Source organism: Artibeus jamaicensis, unplaced genomic scaffold (assembly GCF_021234435.1).
Source record: "Artibeus jamaicensis isolate MK-2021 breed Jamaican fruit bat unplaced genomic scaffold, CSHL_Jam_final contig_332, whole genome shotgun sequence".
Lineage (NCBI taxonomy): Eukaryota > Metazoa > Chordata > Mammalia > Chiroptera > Phyllostomidae > Artibeus > Artibeus jamaicensis.
In genome coordinates, this window is record NW_026521788.1 from 5,881,726 (window position 1) to 5,901,592 (window position 19,867).

At 47.3% G+C, this 19,867-nt stretch overlaps 1 protein-coding gene across 1 annotated transcript in view; it reads left to right on the top strand.

The window, feature by feature from the left end:
- Positions 1-3,363: 3,363 nt before the first annotated feature.
- LOC119059998 (uncharacterized) overlaps positions 3,364-19,867 on the top strand; it is a 182,473-nt gene continuing 165,969 nt past the window's right edge. The window contains exon 1 of the mRNA XM_053663963.1: positions 3,364-3,613. Coding sequence (XP_053519938.1) covers positions 3,364-3,613 — 250 coding nt within the window. The remainder of the gene's footprint in view (positions 3,614-19,867) is intronic.

Genomic DNA, 19,867 nt, shown 5'->3' on the forward strand with positions numbered 1-19,867 from the left:
TAGTGCACCTCGTTACCTGGACATTTTCCTCAGGTTGGCAGGTGACCTAGTGGCATTCTAATCTGTTCCGTGACCAACTTATCCTAACATAGGAGTCTTTGAGTTTGGAGGCAGGTGCTGAATGCTTGACCTGTGTCTACCAATTTTGCAACTGCTCTTGAGATTCCCATTAGCAATAGTAGCCTTATCTACACAAAATAAGACAAACACACATCTGTACCTGAACATATCAGCAGTAACCAAGAAATGTTACCATGTCCAGGTCAAGAGATGCTTCTGTGAGCATCATCTATTTGCACTGTGGATTTCTGCCCTGGGGAAAAAAAATTGAACCAGCCAACCTTTATAAGTGGGGTCTACAGATGAGGGGCTCCACATAAATTGCGAACTGCAAACTGCCAATAACAGTTCCCATTGGATCCTGGGATAGAATCAATGACTCAAATTTTCCACCAAATGAGAATTGTACTCTGAAATAGAGGCTGGGAGTTTGGGCTCTGGGCAGAAAGGGCAGAACCGTCTGCCAGCTCAAGCTGACTTGCCTTGTATTGAAAAGCCAATTAGATTGCAAGCTCATGCAGAGAGCAGAGCTTGGAACAAAGAGGAACTTCGTGGCCCTTGGAAATGAAAACACAGGTAACTCAAAAGGGGTTTGCGGGTGCTATGGCTGTGTTTCTTGTCTCCAAACACTGTCAGAAATTTGCTTCAGATCCCACCACTGCCACCAAATCTGTTAAAAAGCAAAATTCAACTGAGTGAATTTAAAGATCAAATTGGCTTTATTCAAAGATTTATGAATTGGGCAGCATCCCATCTATCAAACAGAAAGGATTTCTGAGGAGCTGTACAAAGTGTCCATCAGTAGATGAGGGGATAAAACAGCTATGGGACACGTACACAATGGAATACTCCCATTCATAAACAAAAGCAGAAAATTTTACCCTTTGCGACAGTATGGATGGACCTGAAAAACATTATGCTAAGTGAAATAAGCTAGTCAGAGAAAGACCGATACCATATGATTTCACTCATTTGTGAAATCTAATGAACAAACTCAACAAGGAAAATGGAACAGATTCATAGCTGGAGAGCAGAAGACAGGTAGTCGGTGTTGGGGGGAAGTTAGGGGGTGGAGGGATTGAGAAAAAAGAAAAAAGGACTTTTGGACATGGACAACAGTCTGGTGACTGCTGGGGAGAGGTGGGTAGAAGGGGACAAAACGGTAATGGAAGATATACAATGAAGAATAAATTAAAAATGGAAGGCTTTTACAGCAGAAGGCCTTTTTTTTTACAGGCAAGAGAAGCAAATTTCTAACAAGAAGTGTACTCTTTCAGGCAAGGTCACCTTTTTGGGGGGTAAGGAGGGTCTATCAATAGGACTAACTCACTTATGTGGATCAGGTAATTCCAGATTAAGTGGTTAAAAGTTACATTCCTGGGAGAGGCTATAACTGCAATTAGGTTAGATCACAGGTGGAAACACAAGGACATTGGGCTGAATCCTGCCCTCCACCTTGTTTTATCCACCCCGCACTGTGTTTCCACCTGGCCTAGGCTCAGAGTTCTCACTTAACTATTAAGGAGAGGTTACCTTTATAGTCCTAAAATGCATTCACCCTTTCAAGGCAACCTCGAGGCTAATGTGGCCCCGGTGAAAGTGAGTTTGACACCCCTGTTGTAGGGTCAGCTATGTAAAATCTCAATGCCACATTTGTAAAGTAGGTTGACCTGAGGTTCAGTTGGAATAGAGAAATGAAATGTCTAAGAGAACCACCAGGAAGGCTTGTTCATGAGACTGCAGGATCCCACCCTTAGGTCTAGAATTATGCAATTCTAACAAATTCTTTTATGATGGTGACAAGGCTGTCCTAGGATCACAGGGACACCAAATGCTACGTGGCAGGAGCTCCAAAAATATTCGCTATTCATATCACCATCCAAGTTGTCCCCCAGAAAGGACTATGGGATAATGCATCCAGGGATGAGCAACAGAATCTCTCCAGAAGTTTCTGCCAACACATCATACCTGTGCAGGGAATGGGTTAGAACAAGAAGTTAGCTGGATGAGCAGTGTCACTACCTTAGGGAAAGGGGGCCCTTTCTCCAACTTTAACCTCTGGGGAAAGCGGATGCCATCGCCCTCGAAGTCTGCCCTCTGCATTTCACAGATATTAGTTTGCTCCTCCGCCCTCCAGGAAAATCCTGGGCCAAGAACGATTTCGGGGCCTTGGGCGGGCGAGGCAAGTGCCCCCGAGTGGGAGGCTTGACCCCTGCAGGAAGGAGTGCCGGGGAGAAGCGCACTCCGCTCCAAACCCGTCGGCTTCTGGGTCCGTTCTGCTCGCCCGCTGCCCGCTTGCTGGGCGGAAGATGGCTGCCCGAAGCGCCACGGACAGTCACGTGTCTCCGCGATCCCGCCGTGCACACCCCCTCCCCCAGCCCCGCTAGATGAGGCTTTGACACCGCACGAGGCACAGCCCCCTCGGCCTTTCCGCTATAGGGGTGTCGCGCAGGCGGAGCAGGAGGAAAGCGCCAAGGCGGAAGGCCACCTGTCACTGTCTTTCGCCCCTAACCTGGGCACCGAGGTCCTTCGAAGAAAACCTTCCTTCAGGCAACCTCCAACCGAACTGGCTACTGGGCATGCGCAGTGTGTTAGTCCAAGCTAATGGCTCTCCAGGTTTTCTCCGCAACTCTGAGGGGCCGGTGGGAGGTGGGGCCCGGACGGGGCGGGGCGGCTCAGAGGCGTCCCGAGTAGCCTTCGCAGAGGACTGTTCTCCTGCCTTCTCAGACTTCAGTGGATTCGCGGGGTTGAGGCTTTATAGCTTTTGGAAAGCACATCTGTTGATAGAAATTTGAAAATGGTCTGTAGCGTCCTAGGCCCGCCCCCTTTTTAATAAACATTCGATCAGGAGTTAATAACTAGTGTCGCAGTTCTTAAGCTGGGTAGGGAAGAGAAACCACGGATAGCTCGCAAACTTGTGCCCCAGAGTCCAGACTCTAGAAGGTCGAGTTTGCTTTAGCTCTTCTGACCAGCTCCAGCTTTTAGGCTCTGGCTCTCGCTGAGATGCTTGACCGTAAAATGGGCTCCCATCTGGCCCAATAAACGGCCACCCAAAATTGTGCAAGCGGCACCTTTCAAGTCGTTGGGGAAAATGCTCGCTTCCCGAGCTTCTAATTAAAAGTAATACAAAGGGGCCAAACGCCAGTTGCCCCTCCGCACAGCCCGGACCGGGTTTCCCTCGGTGGAGGGCAGAGCCCCCGCCCGCACCTCCCGCTCGCCCCGCCCTCCCGGCCGTCGCGAACACCCGGAGTTGCGGATTTGTGTCGCGCGGGAACCCGGGGAGTCTTCAGTAGCGGACTGGGCATGCTCGGCGGCCCGGGAGGCTCTCGGTGGCAAAGTCGGAAGCGTTCGCACCGGGGAGGCAGGGGCGGCGGCAGCGGGCACGGACGGGAGCGGGAAGGGCCAGGGAAGGCTGCTTTCCCCTTGCTCCCGGCGAACCGGCCAGAGAGCGGGATCAGGGTGCAGAGCCCCGACAGTGCCCTGCTCCGGCTTTCATCCCGCGGCGGGGGGCTTGGCGAGCGGAATTCCGGCGGCTGCCGCGACTCCGGTGCTAGTGAGTCGTGGGGCGTGGGGAGAAAGCCGACCTCGGAGGGCCGATCTGACACCCGCCTTATGGGCCTGGCTTGACTCCCGGGAGAGGAGTGCGAGGGGGATAGGGGGCGTGAGCACAACCCGTGCAGCGCCTCGTCGCGCGCGTACCTGGCCGGTTCTCCCCCTGCGCCGCCACTCCTGGGGGTAAGCACAGGAGACAGACGCTGGGGGCTGTCGGTTTGCCGAGCTCTGGGAATTGGAGGGGTTGGGTCGCCTGAGGGGCTCCCAGACCAAGTTGGGGCGGGGAGGAAGGTGGGGGCGTCAGTGGGCACCTTTATAGAGGTGATGCGTGCGAGCAGGAAGACTGCCAGTCGTCCGATTGTGATGAGCGGACGGTGGCGGGTCCAAAGAAACGGGAGACGGGTCTCCTTCCGGCAGTGGCCCAACCAGGGTCCGGAGACCCGCTGGGACCGACCCTAAATCATGGCCCCACCCCCACACCCCAGGCGGCGGCGTGACAGTTGGTACCTTTGGGCCAGATCGCAGCCGGCCAGGCACCCAGCATGTCCGGATCCTTCCAATCACTCCCCTCCTCTGTGGCCCCCTACAACATAGCAGTTTGGACCTCATTCGCTTAGGAGCGAGCTCCCCTCGGCAGGACAAAAAATAGCTTCTAGGTAGGAGGAGGCTCTAAAATACCGCTGGGCTGCCCTGCAGGAGGAGGGTGTTTAGGGGTAAGGCCTGGAGAAGCACGGGCCCACCCTGAAACTTGACAGTCTCTCCCGGACGTAGCTGTCCCCTTGAGTGAGGGGTCTCTTCGATTCCGAGGCGTTTGTCAAGGGCAGCGCAGCTACAGCAGCGGCTGTGTCTCCCACGGTCTTAACCCAGGTTCAGGTTTGCAGCTTCTTCTGGTGGGCGGACTAGGTGTCCTGGTCCAGCTAACGGATTCAGCCTGGCGCGTTCCGGTTAACGCTTGTTTTCCCTCTTGGGAGTCGCGAGTGAAAATCGGGACAAGGATCGACATGCTGGAGGGAGTGAAAAGCATCCATGCAGGTGCTTCTCAGATGTTTCTTTTAACCTTCAAGCAGTACAGACTTAAGCTGTACACGCTTATGAAATCAAGAGTGAAGGCTGCGCTCTGAAAGGGAAGTTTATTTTCTGTTACGGGGCCTGCCTACTATTTTAGCTCTCTTGACATTTACCTTTCTGGACCTTTAAAGCTGTTTGCACAGGTTATTTTGCTTTCAGATTTGGAGGTGTTTCTGGTTGGCTGCCTGGATATGGAAGTGTTAAGTGCCTGTCATGGTGTGCTGTGAACTCCCCACGCTTCCTGGCTCTGGGGCTTGAACATTCTGGGGGGACTGAGTGGGCAGAAAGAGAGGAGTGGGCTGGTGACGTAGCAATGAGATAGATGGGAGTTGCCTGGGTCGGCCCAGACTTAACGGGGTTGGCGGCTGTTTTGGCTTATAGAGAAGGGTGCTCCATTGGTTGGGGTGTAATATATCCACAGGAGAAGCCAGCTGGGGGATGGGGCCCTGCCTGGTCAGTGCTCCAAGGGAAGCCCAGGGATGTTTGGTGATTCAGCAGGTGGCATCCTTCCAGCTCTGAAGCCATGCCTTGTCCAAGCAAGCTAGTGAGCCTATGGCAGCAGCTTGTGCCTGCTGTTGGCGGCGCCAGCTTTGGGGGAACCTCCACAAGCTAGCTGCCTTCCGATTATCACAGTTCACTTTCCATATCTTACTTTCACTTTAGGGCTGGAGGCCCTGGTCTTTGGGTTTCTTCTCTTAAACTATGTATTGAGTTGGACAAAAAATTCATTCGGTTTCTTTCCTTGAGACAGCTCTGGTAGCCCTTAGTTGTCTTTAACTTCATTCAAAACAATTTTGTTAGATTTTATTGTGACAGTTGTCGTATCATTGTGCATTAAAAAAACATCAAAACTGGTGAGTTTTTGTGTAGCCATTTTAATATGAAAGATAGAATAAAATATACAACATTTTTGGCATATTATGCTTTATTATTTCAAGAGAGGTAAAAACAACTGAAATGCAAAAGAAGATTTATGCAGCGTGTGGAGAAGGTGCTGGGACTGATCAAATGTGTCAAAAGTGGTTTGTGAAGTTTCTTGGCACTATTGACATTTTGGCCAAATAAGTCTTTGCTGTGGGGCTGTCTTATGCTGTGGAAGATGTTCAGCAGCACCCCTGACCTCTACCCACTGGAAACCAATAGTGGGAGACAGCCGACATGCTCAAAATATCCAAATCAATAAACTTATTGGTGAAAATGAAAAACGTGTTCTTTTATTTTATGGAAAAAACTAAAAGGACTTTTGGCCAACCCAGCAGCATGCTTTTGAGGCTCTTCAGTTCTGTGACCTGCTGGAGAGCAGGAGGCGGCAGCTGCCACCAAACACAGTTTAAGTCATTAGTTTTTCTGCAGAAAATGATAGCAATATGTAAAGCAGAGAAATGATCTTTTCCTTCTTTTTCGGCTTCAGAGACTAGAAATTTACATTTTTAGTAAAATGTATGTATTTCTGCAACTCTTCAATGCTGATGGCTATTTCAAATATCAGAAAGCACTTAAAAAAATCCAAGGGCTGTATTAAACTAACATTAGAGGGACATAGTTATCATAAGTGTCTTCTTCATTGGAGGACCCCTATCATCTTCTACAGTGCCTAACTTGAAGAGACTCAATAAATGCTTATTAAACTGTAATTTAAAGATGTTTTCATAACAGAAGCTTGCCAGTTTTGACACTTAAATAACCTTGTCTGTTTTCTTAAATCAGTTGCTGGGGTTGACCATGACATTCACTGTTAGCTTGAAAACTCAACACTTTCATATGTTTTCCCCCTAATTTTCAAATTGTGGCAGATCCTGCACCTCAGCTGGAAAAACATAGGCATGGTTTGCTAACGTATCTCATGTAAAATTTAAAGGATTCTTAAATATAGGTGTCATGGATTTTTTTAAACTAAAAAGTATACCTGCTGCCTATCAAATATACTTTGTTAACAAAACTTTACTTTATACAGAGCATTTCAGGAAAACCCTGGAATTCCCAGACTTTGCCATCCAGTGGAAAGTGCTGCTGTAGAAAAGACAGAACAGTGTTTGGGGAGTAAAAATTCAGGATTGTTTGCACAGTGTGTACTCGCCCCCGTCTTTGGGGAGGTGCAAGTGTTCGGTCTGCTCATCCTTCCTTATTTCACTTTAGGTATGTTGCTGTTTCCTGTAGTTGTGTAGCTATTTCTTCTTCCCCTAAAGACATATTAATACTTCCCTGCCATGGGCTTGCTTACTTAAGGCTGCTGCCAGAATCCATTGCATTTTCTCGCAGAAATTCAATCAGTGGGGATTTTTTTTTCTGAGTGTCCCAAACACTTTCTCACCCATATTTTATATGGTACACTCTTTGATGGCCCTTGAAAAAACCTGTGACCAGTATGCCCTCATGGGGACATGACAGAGTAAAGATGGCTTTTTCTTTGCCTTTTTTTGAACAGTAGCTAGAGTTAGCAATCTCTTCTGGAGGACCTGTGCGGCATTCCTGGTCTTAAGGATTTTGGAGTTTCTCATCAAGGCTCTTGGTCAGAAACAACCGATATAAGTTGTCATTTATCATTTCCTATCGCATCCCAAGAATTTGGGCTGTGCAGTTAATTATTTTAATAAGCTGAGTAGTTACCAGAGGACCATATTTTGGATCAGCCCTTTTGGATGTGGGAGTTGGGAAGCAGTGTTGGATGTGGGTGAGAGGATGATGGTGAAGAAGGGAAGGGCTAGTGGGGGCAGGAAGATGGCTTAGTTTTGTGGCTGTGACCTATGGTTTCAGTACAATGGAACTGAACGACCAAGGGCGGCTCATCCTCCACTGGAGTGCTCAGCTCTCCTCCCAGGTGCTCTTTATCCCACAAATAAACATCACACACACACACACACACACACACACACACACACACACACACATCTACAGACACACCACAAAGAGACCCAGACCCAGAGTTAGACACACATCCCTTTTGCCAAAAGCTGAGAACCCCTGCTTCTTTATAAATACTAATATGTCAAAGAGGGGAAATCCAGGGCTCAGTTGCACATTGGATTCTGGGGCCTGAAATCACCCCAAGCTTGTATTTCAGAAAGATCCCCCCTTCTTTTCTCATGCAAGCTGATCTGCCCGCTTCCCTGCAAAGCACATTTAGAGATAGCTTTGGCGTGGCGTTCTGTTTTTTTCCCCCTGAAACAACAGAAATGAATTTTCTTACAATTCCAGAGGCTGGAATCCCAAGATCAAGATGCCAGTAGAGCTGGTTTCTCTTGGGACCCCTCTGATTGGCTTGCAGATAGCTACCTTCTTGCTGTGTCCTCAAAAGGCCTTTCCTCTGTGCTAACTTAGGGGGTTTTCTCTTTTTTTTACATCCTGGTGCTGAGGGTTGGTTAACTTTCTTCAGTTTTTGGCATAAGAGTCTTTGTGCAATGTTCCTTGCTTGTTTTATTTCATTTTTCTCCTTTTTCTTCACTGCCATTCCCCTCTCTGTTCGAGGAGCCTCCACTTCTGTGTTGGATGTGTTCTTGGGGGTAGATCTGTGTTTTTGTTCAAGATACCACATTATTTTGGGGGTGTCTTCAATTTTCATAAATGGTACTATACTATAGATTTCTTTTTCATTTAACATTGACACTTCTCATTTTGGAAATTTTCAGACATTCATAAAAGTCAAAAGACTTTTATTCAACATTTTATTTGTGAGATCTATGTTAGTGTAGGTTTATCAGGGTGTCCAAACTTTTGGTGTCTCTGGGCCACACTGGAAGAAGAGTTTTCTTGGGCCATACATGAAATACATTGTGACACGTAATCACAAAAACATCTCATAATGTTTTAAGTAAATTCACAGTCTTGTGTTGGGCTGCTTTCCCAGCCGCTCTGGGCCACGGGCTGGACACCCCTGACCAGTGCATTGCTGTGACCGCTGCGCTGTATGGTCGGCCTGCTGTGCACCAGTAGTTTTACTTACATGTTTCTCTAGCGACAGATACTCAGCTCGCCTCCATTCCTGCTACTGGGAGCAAAGCTGTAATCAACATCCTGTAACAGTCTCTTAATGATGCTTGTGAGAATATGTCTAGGGTGGTGTTTCTCAAAGTGGTTCACACGCAGCAGCATCAGCAACGGCATTACTGTGGACTTGTTAGAAATGCTGATTCTCAGGTCCCAACCTGGCTCTCCTAAATCAGAAACCCTGGTGGCAGACCCCATCCATTTGTATTTTAATGTGGTCAGCCTGGAGGGTCTGATGCAGGGGAAAGTTTGAGAACCTCTAACGGTGCATCCACAGGAGCGGGGGAGGGGAGTGGGTAAAAGAGAACGAGCATTACTAAACACGACCGGGTGATGCTCTGGTCGCCACATCAGTGCTTGAGGCTTTCTGATTCCCCACCTGCTCACTCTTGGTTGCTAGTATCTTTCCAATTTTATCAATATTTGATGGCTGTAAAGTGGTATCTCATTTTAATGTGAGTTCATTAGTGAATTTGAACATCTTTGAATATGTTTTCAGCTATTACAGTATCTTTGACCAGCTTTAGTCAGTTTTTCTAATGTATTGATTTGTAGGCGTTTCTTGCATATTCTAGATAGAAATCCCATTCTGCCACCCGTCTGTTAAGTTTGTCAGAAATTTTTGGCTTTGATACAGACCAAACCCATTAATTTTCACCTTATGGTGCATTTCAGGAGTCCTAAGATGTTCGTCCTTACTCCAAGGTGACAAAGATTCTCTATATTTTGTTCCTTCACCTTCCTTGTTCCCTTTCACGATGAGAGGTTTCACTTCTTTGAGATTTATCTTCATTTATGGCATAAAGAAGAAATCCAGCTTTATTTTTTTTCCTTTCTATTTTGTGAGCCAGTTTTCCCCATATCATTTATAAAACAGTATATTCTTTTCCTAATTTTTTTGTGTGTGGAGTGTCCTTTATCACATATCAGGTTCCCGCACGCACACAATAGGTCTGGCTTTTGACTTGATGCATCGCAAACTACATCCATTTACTGTATAATTTGATGACTTTCAACAGATGTTACAGACCTGAGAAACCCCCATAACCAAGACAGAAGGTGTTTCCGTCACTTTATACTTTCCTGGGGTCCTTCTTGGCCTTCCATTCTTCTCAGGGAACCATTGGTTTGTTTTCTGCCACTGTAGATTCATTTGCATTTCTTAGAGTTTTATATAAGCGGAACCATCCAGTATGGTACTTTTTTTGTGTCTGATTCCTTTCGCTTGACATACAGATTTTTAATTTTTTTAAATTGTGGCAAAATAGACACATTTTTTAAAAGGTACCATTCAGGGGCATTAAGTGCATTCACATCATTGTGCAACCATCACCGTCTTCAACCTCCAGACTTTCACCTGCATCCCGAACTGAAACTCTGTTCACGGTAAACTGGACGGGCTGATTTTGAGATTCTTCACGAGGATCTGGTTTTGAGTTCTCGCTTCTGTTCCAGTCCCATCTGTTGATATGCCAACTGTTTTTTATCAGTAGTAGCTTTTCAGTGTATCTTATATGGCAGGGTGAACTCCTCTTTTGCTCCTCTTTTTCAGAACTTGATTATTTATTTGTGGACATTTGTTCTTCCGTATTCATTTTGTAATGCTTGTCAAGTTCTCAGCAAAGTCCTGGAAGTGCGAATGGCATTGCATTGAAGGTATAATCTACGAGGGGAGAAGTGACACCTCTTCTGTGTTAATATTGGAATTCTTTCCATGAACATGGTTATCATCCCACCTTTTAAAAACATCCCACCTTTTTAGCCCTGGCCACTCAGTTGGTTAGAGTGTAATCCTAATGTGCCAAGGTTGCAGGTTCATTTCCACTCAGGGCACATACAGGAACTGAGCAATGAGTATATAAATAAGGGGAACAACAAATCTCTCTCTCTCTCTCTCTCAGATCAATAAACAAAATTAAAAAAAATTTTGACCGAGTTTAACATTTTCTTTCTCATGATGGCATTTTTTACAAAGGTAGTTCATTGCTTTGAGGAGAATTTAAGTCAGGGCTTTTTAGTGTGAACATTTGAGGGAAGCAGGTTAGGGGCTTTTGTGACAAATCTTATTTCAATCTTGTTTTTCTATTCACCAGCCTTGAGTGATATTCATTCCTCACTCAAACTGAATCCCCCCATAGCTTCCCCTACCGGGCCGCCGCCGAGGGGTTTAAATGAGATCATGTAGGAGAGGAAGGGAGTTCAGATCTTGAAACAGTTGCCACTCATGAATGTTGGCGAGTAATACCTTCCCTAATGCTGGCTTTGAATGGCATAAACTTCCTACTTTCGTTCTGCTTCTTAGGAACTGATAACAAAGAACTGTCGGAAAAGCAGAGTGAATAAGCCAATCAGTTAACCATGTAACATTCTAAATCTACCAATGAAGCTTGTGTTCCTGCCTGTTTTCGTGGGGCTTCACCGAGAGTATGGGTAATTCCACAGAATTTTACAGTGCAATGGGGAAGAAAAGACATATGAAGTCTGTCTGGAAAAAGTGCAGCCATTGTTAATATAATGAGAATGGTTTGTGTCACTTTGATTTAACCTGGCAGCCAAGGAGAGTGGACTGGAATGCACATGGGTGAACAATGATGACTTCACTGAACAATAATGACTTCACTGTACTAGTCAGTGGGGCAGTAGACACTGTTGAGTGAGCATGTGTACTGTGGGGCCATCACATTCAAAATGACTGAGTAGAGCAACAAATCTGCATCAGATTTTGAGTTAAGCTTGAACGTTCCTCTGCAGAAACTATTCAGATGATTCAGAGGCCGCAGCTAAGGGTACCTGGTGATTGGCAGCCTCATCACATCAACACGCCTGCTCACGCATCACGTCTTGTGCAGAAGCTTTTGGTGAAACGTCACATCACCCAGGTGACTCAGTCCCCTTACAGCCCAGGTTTGGTGCCCTGTGACTTCTGGCTTTTCCCAAAACTAAAATCGCTTTTGAAAGGGGAGGGATTTCAGACTGTCAATGAGATTTAGGAAAATACATCTGGGCAGCTGATAGCGATTGGGAGAACTGTGTGAAGTCCCAAGGTGCCTACTTTGAAGCGGACTGAGGTGTCATTGTCCTGTGTACAATGTTTCTTGTCTCTTGTCTCTTCTTCAATAAATGTCTCTTTTTCATAGTACGTGACTGGATACTTTCTGGACAAACCTTGTAAACGAGAAACAGAGAACTTGCTCTGATGGATGGTGTATATTAGGGGTGAGGTGGTGTGATGTCAGGAGAGTTATGAGAGAGAAATGCTGCTCTGTGGGAATTTTGACTTGATTTAGGTAGAATTAGATTATCGGGAGAGGAGGGACCGGTGAGACCAAGTATAATGAGCATTTCTGCTAGGGCTTTGAGAGTCTAGTATTGAACCTTATGATGGTGGGTTTGGTCCCTAAATTTGAGTGTCTTCAAAGTCATTGCTTTGGTATCATTGATAACAAATGGCTAATAGATGCCTAGATAACTAGTGGCTACTGTTATCTTATAGTACAGATACAACAGATCTTATAGCATGGTGGTTAAGAGCCCTGACTCTGGAGCTAGAGTGCCTGGGTTCAGGTCTCGGCAGGACCATTGAGGAGCTGTGGGAGCTTTGTATATCAGTTTCCTTTGTATATCAGTTTCCTAACCTTTGAGGGTGGGTGCAGTAACAGCAGGTACCTTACAGGGTGTTGTGAGAACTACATAAATTAATATTTGTCAGGCACTTAGTTCCTGGCACAAGGTAATTACATATCGATGTTAGCTGTTTTGTTCATTGTGTTTCTCTTGTATTTTGGGGGGGGGGGTAGTGTGTGAGGTCTTATACCCTGGAGTTGGAAGGCTTTTGTCCAGAAAGACCTGGGGGCGGCATAGTCCTGTAGTGTGGGCTTTCTTTGCACACTACCTGGCACGTGGTGTGTGCTCAGGCTGTAGACTAAAGTAAATAATGCTTGGTAGATAGTGGGCCACGTGCCATCTCTGTTCGTCCTGCGTATCCTCAGTCAGGGCCCTGGAAGGAGGGGACAGAAGGGGTCGGTGGTTAGCATGCAGGGAGCACGTTTTGTTCTGCGTTGTCCCTAGGTCTGAGTAGACAGAGGTAATCATAGGGATTCGCATTTGTTGAGGGCTAACCACATGCCGGGCACGAAGCCTTTGACCCTTGTAATAACCATATGAGATGGATATTAATATTAACTCGTTTTAGAGCTGAGAAGAGTGGGGCCCAAGTAGTTTGCCCGACAAAGCAGGAGTGCCCTGGTGGAATCTGGTGTTCGGCGCCTTTGCCAGTTGGCAAAAATGACCCGAATAGGTGCCGTTGGTGGAGAGACAATTTACGTACAGAGTTGTGAAAGACTGGGTAGCCCAGCAGGGCATTCCCATGACCTTGGAGACTTATCAGCCTAAGCTAATGGTTCTCAAATTTCAGCATGTATCAAAAACACCTCAGGGCTTGTTAAAAACCCCGGGTTCTGGACCCACCCTCACCAGAGTTCCCAAGGCCAGGATCTTGGGGGCAGCGGGGCCCGGTAGTTGACTCCTCTGGTGGGTTCCCGGGTGCTGCTGATGCTGGTGGTCTGGAGACTCTTCTTCAGGAACCATGGCCATAAGCAATACTCACACTAGTGAGGGGCCAGCTGCTCCTATTGCTAGTTACAGTCAGGTGAGATGATTTCAGATTTAGAGATATAAAATACTTTTCCTGAAATAACTGGACTCACGTGGTCCTGTTTATCTAGGCCAACAGAGGGATGTCTGAGCTGGTGCAGAGTAGAAATTTGCTTTCCAGCACTGCCCGTGTTCCTGACTCGGCTAAGACGGATGATAATCCAGGGCGGAGACGAATGCAAGGTGGGAATGCAAGGTGAACCCCCTTCGAAGCACATAGTGCCTTCTAACGCATCTCACCTTGGGAAGATGCCCTGACTTGTTTTTATTTTTATTTTATTTTTTCACCCTCCCCACTCCCTGCCATAGGCACAGAAAAGCTTTGCGTCTACTATTTATGCTTTTGGAAAAATTTAGGCACAGAGAAATGAAAAGTGTCTAAATCTGCGTAGCCTGACTGTGGAGAGGCAGAAGATAATGTTTGACTGGGTTAATTGTCTGAAGGAAAGCACTTCAAGAGAAAAGAGAAGAGAAGAAAAAAGAAAAGGGCTGGGTACCCATCTCCAGCTCTTGAGGGGTAAACTAGCTACCTGTGAGCGCAAGTGTAGTACAGTGCCTACACAGGAAGCCCTCAAGAAATAGGAATTGCTATTATTATACCGCAAGTTTTCTGTTTTGCAGTTGAGGCTGCATTTCCTTCTTCTGAACAGTGTTATGCATAAAACTGTTAAATGAGAAAATGGTAGAATTGAAGGATTTGTAGGAAATCGGGACTTAGAATTCACCCAGAGGAGAACATACAAGTACACTGGGGAAGAAATTTCGGTGTCTCTTGTGACACTGGCATCCAGGAAGATCTCAGCTGCTTGGTGAGGGGATGTGGCGAGGCAGGTGGGACCAGAGTTGCTAAGGAAGGACTGGGGAGACAAGAGAGGCCTGTGCACATTTGCCAGATGTTCTCAAGTCTGGTCTTTTTGTAGCAGGGGGTTTAGAAGGGTATAAACATGTGCTAAGGGTCTGCTCTGGCCTGGCCAGACTCCCCGTTAAGCCTCGAGAGATAGAAATGAGTGAGATGGGGTCTGTGTCCTCCAGGGCTTAGCGGGGAACACGGACACATTCACAGATAAATACCATCACCATGGAGTGAGTGCAGTATGGCAGCTGCACACCAAGGCTCCTGGGGGCAGAGGTGGGCTGGACAGAGGAGGAGAAGGGGACCTGCTCCAGGTTCCCTATGCGACGGCACACACGAGAGGTCGATGATACCACAGGTTAGTGTAGCTGGAACTGGAAGTGGTATTTTTTTCTTTTGTTTTGGGGGTTTCCATTTTTTAAAGATTTTTATTTATTTATTTATTTTTGGGGGGGGGAGAAGGGAGAAAGAGAGGGAGAGAAACATTCATGTGAGAGAGAAACCTGGGTTGGTTGCCTCTCCCTGACAGAGCACGGGACCTGTAACCCAGGCATGTGCCCTGATGGGGAATTGAAACAGCAACCTTTCACTTTGCGGGGTGGTGCCCAACCAACAGAGCCTCGCTGGTCAGGGCACGGGCTTCCCATTTTTAGTGAGCTAACCCCCACAGCAGAAGGGCGTCTAGGAAGATGTGCGCTGTACGTGGTTAGCCATCAAAGGGGAATCGGGAACTGGAAGTGCGTTGCAAAACCACTTAGGAAGTTGTAGGGAGCACTTGACAACTCACTTTCTTCATCTTTAAGAAATGTGGCTAAAATGAGCTGCTTCCTAGGAATGTAAATCCTGGAGATGAATAACTTCCTATCTTTAAATCAGTTTTTTGAAGAATGATTTTTATTAAAAACAAGGTTTTATTTTATTACCCCTCAACTTCTGGCAAAGTGTTAAATTCCACTTTCAGTTTTGTTTTTAGTGGTTTGCTTTTCTCATTTACTTTGTCCTCTCTTTTCCTCCTTCCTCCTTTTCTTCCCCCCTTTTTTCTTTTCTCCCTTTCCTTCCTTAACAGCCTTCCTTAACGACGATGTGCAGCTCAGGTATACATGCCACGCTATGACCTTGGCTAACTTGGGGCTCTGTTTCCTTATCTGTACATGGAGAGTTTGGCTTAGCTGACCCCTAGCTGTCCAGTTCCCAGATTCTATGCGTTTTGTGATTGTGGGACACCTGACAAGGGTGTCTCTTGGAACTCCATGTCATCAGTCATTTATTATAATGTTAATAAAAAAGTATTGCTCTGACCAATGTGGCTCAGTTGTTTGAGTGTCATTCTGCAAAGTGAAAGGATGCTGGTTCGATTCCGGGTCAGGACACATGCCTGGGTTGTGGGCTGGTCCCTGGTTGCTGCATGTTCGAGAGGCATCCATGTTTCTGCCCTGACTGGCATGACTCAGTGGGTTGGGTGTTATCTGAAAATTGAAAGGTTGCTTTCAATTCCCAGTCAGGGCACGTACCTGGGAGGTGGACCGGGTCCCTGGATGGGGGCTGATGTGTCTTTTGTACATGGATGTTCCTCTCCCTCTTTCTCCTTTTCTCCTTGCTCTAAAAATAAATAAGTAAAAATTTTTAAGTATCTTATTTCAGAAGGAAGTATCTTCCTTTCCAGTCCTATTTAGTTGTATGTTCATACCACTTTATAGAAATAGCAGTGAGTGGTTGATTCTTCACTGTTCGTGTTTTTCATGTGGTGATTTGATTGATGCTCCTTCTGGCAGTCAAGCTCTGTTAACATTGCAAAATGTGGGATATTCAGTCTTTTAAAAGCTTCATTCAGGCATACTATGTAAATCCACAAAGGATGCTATAACTACTGTTATATAAGGACAAATTATAAGAGATGTGATGATTAATCCCAGGTTATGGGGTTGGGTGGGAGCTGCACAGATAAGCCAGGCAGGTAGATGATGCTCAAGTTAGGAATGGAACATCCAAGAGTCACAGATTTAGTGAAGGTCGAGGAGAGCAGAAAAAGGTCCTGGGGACAGGGTGGTGGAAAACAGACCTCAATAACACTGTCCCTGCCCCGGCTGGTGTGGCTCACTTGGTTGGAGCATGGTCTGTAAACTGAAAGTTTGAGGGTTTCATTCCCATGTTTGCGGGTTTGGTCCCTGGGCCTTGGAAGAGAGGCAAATGATGAAAGTTTCTCTCTCACATTGATGTTTCGCTCCCTCTCATCCCTCTCCCACCCTCCGTCTAGGATCAGGTGGGGAGGGCCGAAGGGAATGCTCTGTCTCAGTGGTAGCAGAGACTGGGGAAGTTTGGAAGGGAAGATGAAGAGCAGCTGATGGGTTGCCAGAAGCACTTTACCCCCCCCCCCCATCTGAAAAGGGGCTGGGGGTGCAGATGTTCCTGAGGCCCAAAGAGAAAGGCAGGCTGGTGGCTGGTGGTGGTGCTCAGATAGGTGGAGAGGAGAGGAGAGCTGCCATGCCTGCATCTGGAGGGGGACCGGCCGTGGGACTGAAAGGGTTTTGGAAAAGGAACACCCTGCGTGGGAGAATCCATGGCCTTCAGCCCAAGCCAGGCTGCCCTGGTAACCTGAGATGGAGAGGGAGCAAGTGTGACTCTTTTTCGGGGCGCTGGCTTTTTCATGTGGAGCGGGAGTAATAAATACTCAGTGTTGTCAAGTGAGAGCCCTGGGCATGTGGCTGTGGTAGCGCAGGGCAGCACCCCACAGCGGTTGAGATGACCTTGGGGAGCGGCGGCAGAGGCTGACCCAGAGTCTCCATCTGACGGGTGCGGAGGGAGTGCTTGTGCCCTTTCTGGTCACTTGGAGACATGTTGACTGCTCATGTGACTAGATACACCAAGAGTGAGCCTTGGAGTTAGTGCACTGGGACTGTCTGTCTGTCCCCAACCCCTGTGGCACGTGTGGTTGAAATTTTCACCATGTGGACTGTAGTTCTTTCTCTTGTGTTTCTACCTGATCCCAGAGCGTGTCCCTGTTTTTCCTGGCTGTTACTTCACTCTCCTCGCCATCAGATCGCAGGTACATGGAATGTCTCACATGTGTCATGGCTCTTGTGGAAGTCTCTTCGTGATGGCCTCAGTCTGTTGCATAATCTTTCAAACCCTTGGGACCAGCAGCTTTGGCTTGGACGAGACTGAGAATAGAGTACAGGTGTGAACCAAAGGCCTCGCCTGTGTGGAGGACTGTTGGGTCAGGCACAATAATCAGGGCAATGAGTGTGCAGCGTGCCAGGTGGTCGGAGGCAGAGCCTTCACCTGTGCTTCCCAAGGGCTCCCACCCACTCCACCCATTCACAGGTCGGTAATTTGACATTTGCTTTACTGCTGGTGTTAGAGTAGGGACACCTGAGTTACTCAGAATGCTCTACAAAGTGACCAGCAGTTGTGCTGGGCAGCATTCCCCATGGCCCTGAACATGGCGGGATTTCTCCCTCTCTGGCTCTAGAGACAGAGGCAGGGTGGTGAGAACATTCGGGAATTTCTCAAGCCTCCCTACGGCCATTTGTTTGCAGGTGTTATCAGCGGCCCAGGGGTTCTTATTAGGGTTCTTGGATGGGTTTCATGAAACCGCTGAAATTAAATTTGTCATTATTTTGGGGGGAGACAGTGTTTAAAGCTTTCATTGAATTCACTTGGAAGATCTCCGAAAGTGGATAAAAAGTTAAAATTGTGCCACTGAGGGTCTCTATTGCTGCCTTTCCCCTTTTTAGAGGAACTAACGAGAAGTGCCTGTCTAAAGGCAGGGGGCAGACACACGCGGAGCCTCGTTGCAGCTACAGGGGACCTGACGTTTCTGTGAGTTATGGCTGGAGCAGGCCCAGCAGGAAAGACGAGAAGCAGAATGATAGTCGGCAGCATTGAAGACCAGCTAACAGCAGGAGAAAGGAGTGGGGAAATGATTGTGATGCCGCCATGTGGTTTTGTTCTTTATTAAGCGAGAGAAAGAGGTTGAGCTTTGGGAGGAGAGTAGACCACTTGAGCAGATGCTGCTTCTCAGATTTCTGGGCCCGATGGGCACCAAAAATAGGTTTGGAGAGGACAGTTTAGAACTTTGGTTGTCGATGTCAGAGGCACCTGTTTTAGGAGATTCTTCTGCTTGAGCAGTCCACAGTAGTTTACCTGAATGATAACATTAGTGTTGGTCGTCCTTCACGATACGGGTGTGGAGCGTAGCTTTTAAGAGGGATGGCAGAGATACTTACACACTGTTTGACCCAGCAGTTCTACTTCTGGGAGTTTATTTTAAGAAATAATTAAAACCACTATTTATCCCAGAGCTGTTTATCATAATGAAAAGTTGGAAATGTAAATCCAGCAACAAGGGTTTAATTAAATTTTATATACCTGCACAGTGGAATACTAGGCAACACTTAAAAATAAGATCTAGAAGAATACTTGTATAGAAAATTTTTCTAAAAATATCATGTGCAAAAAGACATGTGATGCTTTTGTTATTAAAAAAAAGCCTATTCAGGACATACTGGTTGAGCGTCCACTGTGAGCCGGGTGCCTACGTGAGCCGAGCACCTCGCCGGGGACATAGCGATGAACTGGGCAGGTGCGGCTCCTGCTCTCAACAAGCTTATCGTCTGTGAGGGAGGGAGTCGAGTCATACTGACTCTCTCACAAAAAGTTTGACAAATACTCGTGGGAGGGCGACAAGGAGAATGACTCCTTACCAGGTAGTTCGACCTGTGAAGTCCGTGCAGGTTTCTCTGCACACCTGCTGTGAATCTGCATCCCTGACCTGGACTTAGCGATGTTTAGAAAGCCCGAAGTCAGTCACTCAGGTGTCCTACTGATGACGCCCTGCTGTTGAAGCGCCTTCCCGCAGCCTCCCTGAACTTCCTCCCCGCACAGTGCAGGACTGGGGGTGGGAAGGGCTGGTAGTGGGGGTGCAGTTGTTTCAGGGGTGGGGATGTTCCTGCCCACTTTCTGGCTCCCGGTCTTTGGGTGACAGTTGTCACAGCCTTATCGCCTGCTCCCCTGGACCTGCCTCTCGTTCACTGTCACCTCTCTCAGGCCTTCCGTTGTTCTGAGTCTTGGGCCTCTGACTTACTTCGTCTGTGGTGTTTGTAGCCACGTGGAGTGGTGCTTTATTCTTAGAAGTCACCTGGTTTAAATCCCTTTTTAAAGCCTGGCGAGGCCGGCACTGGAATCTGGGTGTTCTGATTTTCTACGGCATCTTTTCCACTAGGCAACAGCTGTGGCCTCACCAAAGGCATGACTCTTCAGGCAGATCTGCCTTAGAAACTAGTAGGCATTTCAGATAGGCGACCTTACAGAGTTGCGATAAAGGTTAATTCCTTCAAAGGCAAAGCAGATTTCTTGAGGAAGAAGAAATTAACGACTCTCTTTGGTACCGTGGCTGCTTGTCCCGGTATTGAGATAAGTAGAAATGCTGTTGGCACCATTTGGCAAGTTTGTGAAAGTGTCGTGTTCTCTGCTGCTGTTGGCGAGCCTCCGCTGCGTGCCAGGCTGTGCCAGGACCTCAGGGTCCACAGAGGAAGGGGTTGTGGGGCTCTGCTCTCAAGAGCTACGCTCCAGAAAGGCCAGCAGAGAGATGGACCTGGTGAGAACGCAGCGTGTTTGAATGCTGTCCATACTAGTGACTGGGACGCAAGGGATTTTTGCTGAAACGCCATGGAGGCATCTGCTGGTGAGACAGGTTTG